Below are 15423 nucleotides of genomic sequence, written 5' to 3' on the forward strand. Positions count from 1 at the left end.
GAGGAGGACAGTCCCCCACGGCCCTTAGGGCAAGGGTTGTAAATTATGCCCAGGGGCATATAAGGTTTTTATAGAACGCGTTATCGTAGAAACTTCAAAAAGAGCTCATTCGAATGGAAATTAAAATGGCTAGTGCCCTTTTTAATAGTCGAAAGTGATTGGAAGGCAACCAAAACCTCATCCACGACCGCCATTTCCCCAAACATATCCAAGCAAAATTTTGAGATAGCCAATTTGTTCCAAAGGTTTCAAAGTTCAGGAAATTATACCTTTGAGCAGGATACTTCCCCCACAGTCTTCAGGGCAATGATTATAAGTTATGCCCTGGGGGCATATAAGGTATTTATTGAAATCTTTGCCGTAGAAACTTGAAAAAGGGCTTATTCGATTTGAAATTCAAAGGGCTAGTACCCTTTGTAATAGTCGAAAGTGATTTGAGGGCAACTAACCCCCCCCTCTCACGCCCACCTTTTCAAATCCAATCAAAATTTTTAGATAGCAATTTTATTCAACATAGTTGAAAGTTTTGGAAATTATGACTTTAAGGGTGACAGTCCCTCCCCCCAAAGCCCCTAGGGCAAGGGTTTTAAGTTATGCTCTGGGGGCATATAAAGTTTTTATTGAAAGCGTTGTCGTAAAAACTTCAAAAGGGCTCATTCAATTGTAAATTGAAAGGGCTAGTGTCTTTTTTAATAGTTGAAAGTGATTGGATAGCAACTAACGCCCCTCTCACAACCACCATTATCCAAAACACATCCAATCAAAATTTTGAGATACGCATTTTGTTCAGCGTAGTTAAACATTCTGGAAATTAGGTGTCGTGGGATGATAGCCCTCTCAGAGCCCTCAGTTAAAGGGTCTTAATTTATGCCTTGCGGTCATATACGGTTTATATAGAAGGTTGTTGTATAAATCATAGGCATAACCATCGCGCTGCCTAAGTAAAGAACGGGGAGACTCGAGAACAAGAAAAGAAACGGGGATTAAGTAAAGAGGAGGACACTCCCCACAACCCTCAGGACAAGGGTTTTAAGTTATGCCCTGGGGGCATATAAGAACGATGTTGGCACAATGTATTATTTATTATTTTTTTTCCTTTAGAGCAGGGCACTTCGTATCAAAGAAGTTGTCGTAGAAACTTCGAAAAGGGCTTATTAAATTGGAAATTGGAGTGGCTTGTGTCCTTTTTAATAGTTGAAAGTGATTGGAAGGCAACTAACACCCCTTCCATGCCCATCATTTCCCGAAACACATCCAATCAAAATTTTGAGATAGCCATTTTGTTCAGTGAAGTTGAATTCCAGATAGAAATTATGTTATTGAGGAGGACAGTCCCCCACAGCCCTTAGGACAAGGGTTGTAAATTAGGCCCAGGGGCATATAAGGTTTTTATATAACGCGTTGTCGTAGAAACTTCAAAAAGGGCTCATTCAATTGGAAATTGAAATGGCTAGTGCCCTTTTTAATAGTCGAAAGTGATTAGAGGGCAAGTAACCCGCCTCTCACGCCCACCTTTTCCCTAAACACATCTAATCAAAACTTTGAGATAGCCATTTTATTCAACGTGGTTTTAAGTTCTGGAAATTAGGTCTTTGAGGTTGTAAATTATGCCCATGGGGCATATAAGGTTTTTATGTAACGCGTTGTCGTACAAACATCAAAAAGAGCTCATTCGATTGGAAATGGCTAGTGCCCTTTTTAATAGTCAAAAGTGATTGGAAGGCAAATAACACCCCTCCCACACCCACCATTTCCACAAACACATCCAATAAATATTTTGAGATAGCCATTTTGTTCCACGCAGTTCAAAGTTCAGGAAATTATAGCTTTGAGCAGGACACTCCCCCACAGTCTTCAGGGCAAGGGTCATAAGTTCTGCTCTGAGGGCATATAAGGTTTTTATTGAAATCTTTGTCGTAAAAACTTGAAAAAGGTTTCAGTCGATTGGAAATTCAAAGGGCCAGTGCCCTTTTTAATAGTCGAAAGTGATTTGAGTGCAAGTAACCCCCCTCTCACGCCCATCTTTTCCCCAAACACATCTAATCAATATTTTAGATAGCCATTTTATTCAACCCCTCTCCCCCCACAGCCCTCAGGGCAAGGGTTGTAAGTTATGCCCTGGGGGCATATAAGGTTTTATTGAAAGCGTAGGAACCTCAAAAGGGCTCATTCAATTGGAAATTGAAAGGGCTAGTGCTTTTTTTAATAGTTGAAAGTGATTGGATAGCGACTAACTCCCCTCTAAAGCCCACCGTTTCCCCAAACACATCCAATCAAAATTTTGATATATCCATTTTGTTCAACGTAGTTGAAAGTTCTTGAAATTAGGTCTTTTAGGATGATAACCTCCTCAGAGCCCTCAGTGCAAGCGTTGTAAGTTATGCCCTGGGGGCATATAAAGTTTATATAGAAAGTTGTTGTAGAGATTTCAAAAAGGGCTCATTTGATTGGAAATTGAAATTGCTCCTTTTAATAGTCGAAAGTTAGTGGAGAGTAATTAACCCCCCTATTACGCCCACCATTTCCCCAAAAACATTCAATCAAAGTTTAGAGACAGTCAATTTGTTCAACGTAGTTGAAAGTTTTGGAAATTATGTATTTAAGGATGACAAGCCCCTCAGAGCCCCAAGGGCAAAGTTGTTGTAAAACTTCAAAAGGGGCTCATTCAATTGGAAATTGAGAGGGCTAGTGCCCTTTGTAATAGTCGGAGGTGATTGGAGGGTAACTAACCCCCCTCTCACGCCCATCCTTCCTCCTAACACATCCAATCAAAATTTTGAGATAGCCATTTTGTTCAACTTAGCAGAAAGTTCTGGAAATTACGTCTTTGAGAATGGCACCCCTTCCCCCCAAGCACTCAGGGCAAGGGCTGTAAGTTATGCCCTGGGTGCATATAAGATTTTTATTGAAAGTTTTATCGTAGAAACTACAAAAGGGCTCATTTAATTGGAAATTGAAAGGGCTAGGGCCATTTGTAATTGTTGAAAGTGATTGGAAGGCTACTACCGCACCTCTCACGCCCACCATTTCCCCAAACATATGCAATCAAAATTTTGAGATATCCATTTTGTTCAACGTAGTTGAAAGTTCTTGAAATTAGGTCTTTTAGGATGATAGCCCCCTCAGAGCCCTCAGTGGTTATTTATTGAAGAAATTTGCATTTTACTGAAAAAATACAAATGAATGTGCATTGTCAGTTTAATATACATATACTGATATTTAGTAATCAAACTGTTAATATTGTTTGATTTATTAAAGTTATAAAAGTAAAGACATTTATATTTTTTTCCAGTAAAGTGCAAATTTTGTTCTGGCCTTGGGAAGACATAGGGATTTTGCGGCCAACTTATGTTAATTTCTGCTCGTTTTGAGTTTGACTCGGTTATTTATTGCAATTTCTGTTCGATTTGGGTTTCATTTATTTATCGATGCTGAATTGTGGTAGTTTCACGCTTGGTAGATTATTTGATTTTATGTTTGCTCATTTTTTGTTTAATGGAGTTCTTTACTTTTCTTTGAAAATCTTATTTGTGGAAATACTTTTTTTTTAATTAATCTTAGAAAAAGAATCTTAGAAAGCTGGTATACCATTAAAGAGCTTTAGCATATTGATGCCCCAAAAACACAACAGAAATAACGTTTATCAACACAACACTGATCACTGTTGATCAACACAATTTTTTCAATTAGAACTAGACAAGATCTAGGTTTTCAATTAGATATCAAATACCATTCCTTTCAAAAGTACGGGCTGAGAGATGGAATTCACTAACCCGTTTGAACATTATCAGTTTTATTGTGAAAAAAGAAAATAACGAAGATTAGTTTATAGCTTCGAAGGTGAAACAAAAACTTGCTTTATCTTTTTCTCATTGTCTTATTTATTTATCTATCAGGTAACCCCCCATGCACTCCTGCTTGGTGTTCCTTTTCCAATTTGCTAAATTTTCTAATTTGTTCTTTTTACTTACTTTACATCAATTAACTTATTCTTTTTATAAGTCACTTTTATTATTCTTTTTAAATTATTTATTTATCCATATCAGGTAGCCTCCCATGCACTCCTGCTTGGTATTTCTTTTCCAATTTTCTAAATTTTCTAATTTGTTCTTTTTACCTGCTTTACATCACTTAACTTATTCCTTTTATGGGTCACTTTTATTATTCTTTTTAAATTATTTATTTATCCATATCAGGTAACCTCCCATGCACTCTTGCTTGGTGTTTCTTTTCCAATTTGCTAAATTTTCTACTTTGTTCTTTTTACTTACTTCACATAATTTTACTTATTCTTTTTGCTTCAATTTTTTCCTCTTTTGTTCTTTTAACTCGTTCATTTTACTTTCCTTTGAGGCTGTGGAGCTCAGTGTTAGGTTCGCTGCACCAAACATTTACGAGTTGACCTTTCCGTTGGGGGTGTATTTGTATTGGGGTGGTGATATTTGATGCACTGGGGTTGTTTAATATGCATTGTATAAGCTGATGAAATAAAAACTCATAGATTCATAACCTACTATTTTAATAAAAGGAACAAAATACGTTAAGTGCGTATTTCACAAACAATGTGTATGCCATAATGGTGTTGGACGCATTATCATGCAATAACATAAATATATAAATCATTAAAGGATCATAAGTAGGGTTCCTGGGTCCGTGACCTCTTTCAGTAATAATAATTCAGATATCGAAGTACAAAAAGGAGACGTGTGACCATGGGCGTAGGCAACATCTTGTCTAGGGAGGGGGAGGGGGTAGCAGATTCTGTGATGGAAGGGTCAGGGAGGAGCTGAAGTTATGTCGAAAGTTCACAAAACTTCACATCGCCAGCAAGTTCTATCATACCTTATGGTCAATTATCTTTACTGATCAATAATCACCAAAAATCATAAATCATCAACTAACTTCAGCATTAATCTTCTTGGATTACTATACTCTTATTATCTTCTTGCAATACTATAATATAATAAACCCACTATCCTACTTCCGATTTCCTGAAAACATAAACACCATAACAGCGATTTAATACAAATCAAAGCTTCTTGATAACAGCTTCTTGATCTAAGAAGATCAAGCTGTTAGATAACAGCTTCTTGATCTAAGAATTCAATTCGAAAGGGTACTTGGGCATGTTACAAGGAAATCAGTCACGAAAAACCCGTTTTTGACGGGTTAATTCAGACACCGCTATAAAGTAAGGGAATGCATAGCGTGGTTTTCATTGCGTATACGATAATTAAACTGTTGTTTTTTTGGGGTTTAGGGGGGGGGGAGAAAGGTACCTAGGTGAGGTTAGGTGACGTATTTAATATATCCAATGCTTTAACAACCAACCCCCACACCCCTAATGTGCAAATATATAGCCCAAATTTGTTTATAAACTATTATATATTCATTCTATTTTATTTTATTTCATTACCATTAACCAAACTTGACTTTTTAGAAATGCCCAGATAATACCCAAGTACCTTCAAAAGTTTAAAGTTGGGCGATTTTAAATATCAAAATCAATGTATCTATAGATCGGGCTACAATCAATAATGAATAAATACTACTACTACTGAGGCCAACACAGCTACGCACGCTCCTCCTCCACCCCAATCTATTCAAAACCTCCCTTCTTGCACCCGCCCACGAAGTTCCAACTTCCTTTAAATCTTTCTTTATGACGTCCTCCCACCCCAGACAAGGACGACCTGCTTTCTGTTTAGCCCTAGATGGTTGGTCGACAAGAACAATTTTCGGTAGTCTGTCATCCTTCATATGCGCAACGTGCCCTAGTCACCTCCACTTTTCTTTGATGATGGCCCTAGAGAGCGGTATTGGACCACATTTTTCGTACAGCCCATTGTTTGAAATACGGTCAGTCAGCCGGGTACCCAGAACAATCCTTAAGCAATTTCTCTGGAAAACATCTAGAAAATCTTCATCCGCTTTTAGGAGCGTCCATGCTTCAGAGCCATATTTGAACACTGTCATCACTGTAGCTTCTAATATTCTAATCTTGGTTTGCACACTTATCTTCCTATTCTTCCAGACTTTTTTTAACTGTGAAAAAACACCCTGAGCCTTGGCTATTCTATTTTTAACATCTTCACTGTTCCCACCATCTTTACTAATAATACTATCAAGGTAAGTGAAGCTGCCCACCTGATCAATCTTTTCATTACCCAAAGCCACCTTTTCATCTTCACATATTCCTAGCCTTAGTGACTTAGGCTTCTTAATATTAATTTTCTAACCAATTTTAGCACCCTGAACTCGCATAAAATCTAAAACTTCATTCATTTTGATCACACTTTCATATAGGATGCTTAAATCATCAGCATAATCCAAGTCCAGGAGACTTTTTCCTCCCCATTTGATTCCGTGGTCTCCCATTGCCTTTCCTGTGCTCCTTAAAACAAAGTCCATCAAAATAATACATATAAAGGGGGATAGAAATAACCCTGCTTATCTCCTGATTTTATAGAAAACCAGCTGCTCACCTCTTTTCCTACCTTGACCGCAGCATTGTTATTCTCGTACCTAACGCTAATCACTTTAATGTAATTGTCTGGTATACCATACAAAGATAAGATCTTTATTAAAGCTCTTCTATCAACATAATCGAACGCTTGCTCATAATCTATAAAACTGAGGACCAAAGGTGTTTAAAAACTTAGGCATATCTCAATTATTAGCCTAAGACTGAAAATTTGGTCGACGCATCCTCTATCGTGTCTAAAACCTCACTGTTCTTCCCTTAAAACTTTGTCTACGGCATCTCTCAGTCTAAAAAGTATTATATTACTAAGTAATTTACTACCTACAAAGACCAGACTAATGCCTCAATATTTACCACACTCCCTTTTATCACCTTTCTTTTAAAGTGCCTTAATTAAGGTTTTCCTAAAATCGTTAGGTACTTCCCCTTTTTCAAAAATCATATTCATAATCTTCAGTAACTTATTTCTAACTTCAGAGCCACCATAATTAAGAAACTCATTTATCACCCTATCAGCACCTGGAACCTTATTATTCTTTAATCCTTTTAGTACTGTTGCTAATTTTTCTTCACAAAAATAATCTTCCTTCACATCCAAGGTATCACAAACTTTTTCATTTTCCTCTATATTTTTTCCTGCAACTCTATCTCGGTTAAGCAAATTATCAAAATGTTCGGCCCATCTCTCTTTAGCTTTTGCCTTATCGCTAATTGCGACCCCATTCCTATCTTTAACTGGGCCAAGTCCGGATTGACTACTCCCTCTCAATTTGTTAGCGTACCAGTACAATATTTTACTATTATGCCGTCTAGCTGCATCTTCCAGATCCTCGGCAATTTTATCCATGGCCTCCACTTCACTCCTCCTTAGTTCATATTTTAATGCTTTCTCCACTTTCTTTACATTTCTTTTGTTTTCATGCGATCTATCACTCAGATAATTCTTGTACAAGTCCTTTCTCCTATCTATTAAACATAAAGCTTTTTCACTAATATTCTTAGCTGCAGTTCTTGCTTTCTTCCCTAATACACCTTCAGCAACTTCACAAATTATGTTTCTAAAAGTATTCCAACCATCTTCCACATTATCAAATTTTAAACTCCTAAGTTTTGTATTCAACTGTTCCTGGAAAGTTCCTCTCAAATTCTCATCCTGGAGTCTACCAACATCATAAATTCCCGGGAGGTAGTTACCCTTCCGATATTTCAGCTTTAAATTAACCCTTGACACTACTAGACGATGATCTTTACTTTTAACATAAATAACAGCACTCCTTATATACCCTAGTATTATATATTGCTCCTGCTAGCATCGGTTTACTATAACATAACCAATAAGGTTTGCTTTCTTACCATTACGTAAATACCATGTTAACTTTTGAGCCAATTTATGACCAAACACCGTATTGGTTATAACTAGATTGTTATACCTACACAATTGCAAAAGTCTGTATCCATTACTGTTTTCTTTTCCTACACCAAATTAACCTAGGCTGGGATACCATCTATCCCTATTTCTACCAATCTGGGCATTAAAATCTCCCAGTAATAACATCATATTTCTATCTGGGACCTTGTCTATTTGCTCCTGTAACTGTAAGTAAAATTCATCTGAGTCACTAGTATCTCCGTCAGTCGGTTCTACAGGGGCGTATACTACTATGACTGATACCCTGAAGTTTCTAGTCATATAATGAACAATTAGTATTCTATTATTAATACCTTCCCAGCCTAAAAAAGACTTAGCAGCTTCCTTATTCATCATCAGCCCTACTCCCTGTCTATGTACCCCATCCTTCCTGCCTGAGTAAACAAATTCTATACCACCTAATTTCATGCTTCCTACCCCTGGGATATGAGTTTCTGAAACTCCTAATAGATCCAGTTCGAATCGTCTGAATTCGTGAGTCAAAATGTCGATACGATAGTCAGTTTTTAACGTCGTAACATTCCAAGTTCTAATTTTCATGTTCTTTAAATCATTGAAATTATTTTCGCCGCAGGAAAAGCAAAGATCCCAGATACCAGTGCAGAACGGGGATCAACATATGTTCTCAAGTCTACACCGAAGTGCTTAAGCCGGCTTAGAACCGGACAGCAAGAAGTCCCTGATGAATAACGAAACGTAAATATCGATATCGGAAGCGATATTTGGAAATTTCTGTTTATTTTCGGCTTTTTCTACCATCTATCAGTGAACATGCAACAGAAAAAGTATAACACGCGAAAAGTTCTCATCAATATCTAATGTAAATCTGAAGTTCAAGGGGGGCAGCAGCCCCTCCCCCCCTATTCCCTACGCCTATGCGTATGAAGTATGTCTTTTTTTTAAAATAAGACTACTTGTGCACTTGTAAAGAATCCCATTGAAGTGATATGCCGCAGAATTTTTAATATACTGATGCTCACATATTCTCACAATACATTGTTGATCAACAACCTGTTTCTAAACAAACCGTTTTCGTATTAAACAACTTACCGACACCAACGATTAGGCTGTTCTAATCAAATAGGAGACATGAAGTTATGTGTAATGGTTATTGCATTATGTTAGATGTTGGATTTATTGGAAGTCGTGACAAAGCGTCTAAGAGCAACAGCGTTTTACAAAAAAAACTTGAACAGTAATGCCATCTACTTCTTTTGATACACCATTTTTGTTTAAATAGTTTTTCAGTGACTTCCATCTTTTTTATTTCCCATATTTCTTTATTTTCCATTATACCTTTAATTTTAAGAATATTTCCTATATTCTATATCTTCCAGTCATTAGGTATTTACAATCTCTTAAGTGAGATCAGAAGATGATAAATCGAAAAAACTTACGTAATTCGTTGAAATAGAAGGGGAAATCTCCAGGAATTGAACAGTTTAATCTGGCCTTGACGTAAGTTGCCCAATTCTGACTGAGAATATTCTTTCCCCCAATATCCTTTTTGCAGATTCTTGCCACACGAGAGTAGATATTTTTGCCACAGTTAATATACTCAACTGCTGTTTCGCGGAAAAAGAAGTAGACATATTCCCCGATGTCGAAACTCCCAACGAAATTCGGCTCTGAAATTTAAATAGTTAGTTATTTTCATGAGATATTATACATTTTTGAGTCTCAAGCCCATCGATGACAAACTGTGAAGCAATCGTTAAGAGAATCGAAGAGCAATGAAAATAGAAGAAAAGAGCAATAGCTGTAAATACAAGGAAATAGAGAAGAACCCCAATTTAGCAATGCTTCTAGGGAGGTGTGCTACGTAAAAAAAAAAAAAAAATCTTAATCCTAAAACCAAAACCCTATAAGACAGAGACAATAACTATAGATCAAAATTTTTTAACTGCCCAGTTGTCATGAGTTATATCGAAATTGCGAAAGATGTTGTGGAGACTGCGAAGGATTGCGAAAGTATTTTTCAACAAGATCATTTCATTTTACAAGTCTTACATCAGATTAGTCACCAAATACATATATCCACTGTGTGATAGCACTCATAAAATTCTGACAGCACAATTTCAGAAGATCCATAAAGGGCTAATAAGGAGCGTGTGTTTTAATTTTTACAAATGACGGCTCCCTTCTGTTAACTGTGGGTTTTCATAAACAGTGCATGGAAGAGAGAGAGAGAAGAGAGAGAGAGAGAGAGAGAGAGAAAGAGAGCACGTGAGAGAGAGAGAAAGAGAGAGAGAGAGAAAGAGAGAGAGCATCCCCAACTTCATTAGAAGAATTTCCTGTTTATTTTTTACACAAGCAGAGACCTATTCAGAATATGGTTTTGCTATTTTTAGCAAGTTTAACAAGTGTTAAAAATTATATTTTATACGAGCAAAGACTCGAATAAACAAACGTTTTTACACCACCTAAAACCAGTTTTTTTTTTCTTTTTTTTAACTAATGAACCGTCAGAGGAGAGGGTACATAGCCCACTGTCCCCAACATCTACAGTGTTTGCTAGTCTACGGATTAAAAACACTTCTTTGTTTGAAAAGTTTGGGTGACTGACATACACCGCACAAAGACATCGGCAAGAATCCGCTGTTAACTTTTTTTTTTTAGATTCAGGAGCTATTTAGAATATGTTTCAGCAACTCCTACAGGTTTAAATTGGATAAGTTGAAACCTCGGTCTTCTGGGAAATCTTATCTAGGAGAGTGGATTTACATGGAAAACGTATGGGAGACTTTTGTTTCCTCAATGGACTCAAGTTAGGGAAACGTACTGTTTTCGGTTCCCGTTATTACGAAGTTGTGCCCCAAATCCCCAAACTTCCCTGTTTGACTTTCGAATTAGAAAATACATCAGAAATAATAAATAGAACATAATTTCAGGAAAGTGCCAAGCAATGGAGTAGACAGGAAATTGAAATACAAGAGCATATTGAACGAAGCAAATTAGCTCTAACAACTTAATTTAGAACATCAAATTGAACAAGCAAATATAGAAAGTTTGAAATGTTGAAAGAGAAATGAATAAGATATTCACGTTAAATTAACAGGCATTAGTTAAAGACAGGTTTTAAAGATATAAGGGGTTGGGGGTTGGGGACTCAGGTCACGAAAGAAATTGGGTATTTCTTTCCCCATATATTTCTCGTGTTGTGCAATATCTAAAACATATCTTAAACTACTTTTACAGTTATAATTTTCCATCTGAAAGGAACCTTTTGGACCTTTGGACAAGGACCTTAGAACCAACCGAACCTTTCGATCTTGAAAAGAAATGTAATAATTACTTTTTTTATCATGGTTGGTTTTGTAATTGTTAGTTAACAATTATAACAGTTATAATTTTCCATCTGAAAGGAACCTTTTGGACCTTTGGACCTTTGGACAAGGATCTTTGAACCAATCGAACCTTTCGATCTTGAAAAGAAATGTAATAATTACTTTTTTTATCATGGTTGGTTTTGTAATTGTTAGTTAACAATTATAACAGTTATAATTTTCCATCTGAAAGGAACCTTTTGGACCTTTGGACAAGGATCTTTGAACCAATCGAACCTTTCGATCTTGAAAAGAAATGTAATAATTACTTCTTTATCATGGTTGGTTTAGTAATTGTTAGTTAACAATTATAACAGTTATAATTTTCCATCCCCAAGGAACCTGTTGGACCTTTGGATCTTTGGACAAGGATCTTTGAACCAATCGAACCTTTCGATCTTGAAAAGAAATGTAATAATTACTTCTTTATCATGGTTGGTTTTGTAATTGTTAGGACTTCATATTTGTTTTTGTCCAAAAGGAGTTAAAAAATGGAAAAGAAAATGAGAAAAGGCAGTTAGAAAGAAAAAAGAATCCTTCTCGTGGATCTTCATCCAGGTAGTTGGCAAGAATCATGACCGACTTCACCTATGTGCTAAGAAATAAATATGCCTCCCGAGTAACCTGACACGATTTTAAGGGAGGGACAGAGGCCAGTTGCCCCGGCGACAGAAATTGTAGGGGCGCAAAATTTCAAATAAATAATCTAACGGTTATAACCATTAATAATTACTGAAATTTTATTTCTATTACAATGAAGTATAGGGCGCAGTTAATAAATGGAAACAATTAATAAATTATTAATTAAATAATAAGATGAAAATAAACTAAAAAATAAAATAATTAAATATTAAAATTAAATTAAAATAATTAATAACAGTTAAATAATTTAAATAATAAATAGTAATAAAAATTATTATTAAATTAATTCATTGGGATAATTCTGCTAATAAATGAAAACTTTGTTACAATTTTGCCTGAAAATTTTGTGGGAGACAAGGGGGGGGGGGTGCGCTAATCAAGATTTTGCCCTTGGCACAAGAGATGCAAAGACCGCCACTGCGTATAACCAATAAAGACAGATCTGCTCTAAACGGCGTTCAAAGATTTTTTTTTCGTAGAAGGGCATTAATTTAGAGCAAGATTTTTTAATCATATGTCAGTGTTCATTTGTATTTTTGGTTTTCCTGTCACTATCCAAAATTGCTATATTTTATTTCTAGCGTATGCTGCGTGAGCATTTATAATTTTTTTATTTATTTATTAATTATTCTTCATACATTTAACATTTTTCTATACTGAATTACAGTAAAGCCACTTTGAATCATATTTGCCATATTTGTATTTTCGCATAACAAAAAACTCAAAATCGGTATATTTTATTTCTAGCTGTGCAGTGGTAAACCTTTTTACTATATTTTATTTATTGAAAATAAAACATTACTTCAAATTCTATATTTATATTTAAGGAGCTTTATTTATAAAAGTGAAGAGGTACTTGACGTAAGAATATCAAGAAGCCCAATCCTTAGGCTTACATAGGATACACAAGTATATAATAATATTTATAACCCAAAAACATTACAACGGCTTTTTAAGATGAAGCATAGGTTCATAAAACAAAAATATTGTGATATAAAAATAAATATATTATTATGTTTATTTATTTATACCTCTTTTAATAAGAATTTTATAATTTCTAATATGAGTTTTAATTAATTTATAATGATTATAATAATAATTATCAAAAATGATAAATAAATAATAACTAATAAAATAGTAATATAAATAAACAATTAATAATAAAAATGTCAATTAACAGCCAATACATAATAATAATTAATAATAATCATATGTTATAAATAATTATAGTTACTTGTATGATATAGCGCCGACCACTCAAGTTGTTCATCCATTGACGCATTGTAGAGGCGTTTTTTTCGTTATTTTCTTTCAGCTTAGCGTGAGACAAGACAAAGAGAAGAGACAGAATAAATGGTAAACATATAATTTGGGCTATATATATGCACATTAGGGGGGTGAGGGTAAAGTATTTGGACAGTGTGAAGTTAGAAAACAATTCTTACTTCATAATATGCAGAATATTTGTACCTAACTCACCAGGTATGCAGACCTGCTCTACTACGCCCCCACACTCACTAATTTGCAAATATATAGCTCAAATTTGTTTCCAAAGTATTATATTTTTATCATACTCAGATATATTTCATCAGGATTGACTGTCAGAGAAACAAGTTCTACTTAGATGAATAACATTAGGTCAGGCTATATCATACAAGTACCAAATTATATATCTAATATACAATTTAATATGATAATATAGTTTTTAGTAGGACTTACTGTCAAGCCACTTTGAATCATATTTTAGTGTCCTTTTAAATGTATATTCTCTTTTCCCAGTAGTTAGATTATAAAGATCCGTTCTGAAGATGACTGAATCGGCTTTAGTGAATTCAGCATTTGTTCCTGAATAGAGTGCAGGAAGTCCGCCAGGGTTGCCCTTTTCAACCCAAACTGCTGTTGAATTGTCGTTTGGATCAAAGGGGCACTTGGCTACAGCATTGCCAATACCAGGAACATATTCGTTTCGGCCAAGATGTGAAATGGTATAATCTCTGCCAACACCCTTAGTTGTGTCCAGGTCAACCTAAAAGGGTTATATAACGGGTTATCAGCGATCCTTTTTGGTGTAGGACAAAAGAAGAAGAATAAGGAAAAAAAATAATAAGGTGCCGATTAAGAATACTTGCAAAGTGTACAAGTATACAATTCAATTTATATTTTCCCTTTTTTCTCTATGATTAATCTTATTACCTTTTATTTATTTTTTCCCGTCCTGATTAATCTTATTCTCCAAGAAACATAGATTTCCTTTTATTTTCTTTTTTCTTCAAATCAATACGAACAACTATTGCAATACAAACAAGGCTTATAACAAAAATCGTAATTAAAAGATATAAAGATAAGAAGTAAAATAAACGTTCGTAAGTCAACGTGTTGCAGAAAAGGCCGTATTCAGAGGAGGGCTCGGTGGGTTTGACAACCCCCCCCCAAACGTTTATCTGACTCGTAAAAACGTAATAAAATGAATAAAAACACATTTTTGATGGTTTTTCAAACTTTTTTGTATCCCCCCCCCCAAAAAAAAAGAAAAAATCCTGGATACGGCCCTGGTTGCAGATCAGATTGAAAAGCTTTAATTCAAAATAGAATGTAATTCCCACAGGAATCACACACCAAAACCTTGAACAGTTGAAAGGAAAGGATAGAGAATCTTGAAAAAAAGTCGAAAAGAACCTTGAATAGAAAGGAAAGTCATCCTTGAAAAATTAACACTTGAAATTTTCAAGTTTCCCGGCTGGCAGAAAAAAAACAATTGATTTTTACTTTTTAATGCATTTGGAGAATAAGACTTTTTGTTTACTTTGCTTAGTATATAGGAACAGAAAAATCAGTATATTTATGTTCTTGCTATCGTTCGTAGCAGATTCATACTTTATACCAACAGCATTTTACTTGTAAAACTTTATGCCAAGGGACCACGCCTACTTGTATTTCAAACAAACAATGGTCACATAGTATACAGTACCAGCCTGTATACTGATGAATCCCATACTTATAAGCGGGTATGTGTTAGATCTTCGAATAATTTCTCTTCGAAAATTCGACCCCCTATACAGACGAAGTTAAAAAGTGTGTAAGATTAGTTAGCAAAAAAAAAAAAAAAAAAAAAAAAAAAAAAAAAAAAAAAAAAAAAAACGTCAAACTAGAGCAAAGATGGTAGATCGAAGGCTGGTGTAAAATACCCATATTTACAAAATGTGTCTACCCAGTCCTTTACAGTTGGGGATCCTTTCTGCAGCTGAGATGATAAGGTAGCGTCGTTGATGACGTGAATTGCCCCAACAAGACATGCTATGATTTGAGTTAAACGCGCGAGTAGAAACATTATACCATCCCCAATGGGTAGCTCATGTCAGATAAAAACGCAGGAAGGAGTCGTAGTAGTATGGGTATCCCCGTACATTTGTTGTGGTATTCCGACTTGATCTGATCGGCCCCTTGCGGCGGAATACCCGTGTCATTTTTTCCTCCAAGAAAAATATATCCATAGAAATTTATAATTATTAATGTCATAAAAATTTAAATTAGTGTCCAATGGT

General features: G+C 35.3%; 1 protein-coding gene across 3 annotated transcripts in view; it reads right to left on the reverse strand.

Annotated features, from left to right (window-relative positions):
* Sema2a (Semaphorin 2a) overlaps positions 1-15423 on the reverse strand; it is a 508917-nt gene that overhangs the window by 97545 nt on the left and 395949 nt on the right. For all 3 annotated transcript variants that reach the window (XM_089094861.1, XM_089094860.1, XM_089094859.1), the window contains 2 exons: positions 13601-13907; positions 9311-9541 (listed from right to left, as the gene is read on the reverse strand). In XM_089094861.1, the coding sequence (XP_088950987.1) occupies positions 9311-9541; positions 13601-13907 (538 nt within the window). The remainder of the gene's footprint in view (positions 1-9310; positions 9542-13600; positions 13908-15423) is intronic.

The sequence above is a fragment of the Artemia sp. Qi Xiang Cuo genome, chromosome 9 (assembly GCF_049724085.1).
Source record: "Artemia sp. Qi Xiang Cuo chromosome 9, ASM4972408v1, whole genome shotgun sequence".
Classification (NCBI taxonomy): domain Eukaryota; kingdom Metazoa; phylum Arthropoda; class Branchiopoda; order Anostraca; family Artemiidae; genus Artemia; species Artemia sp. Qi Xiang Cuo.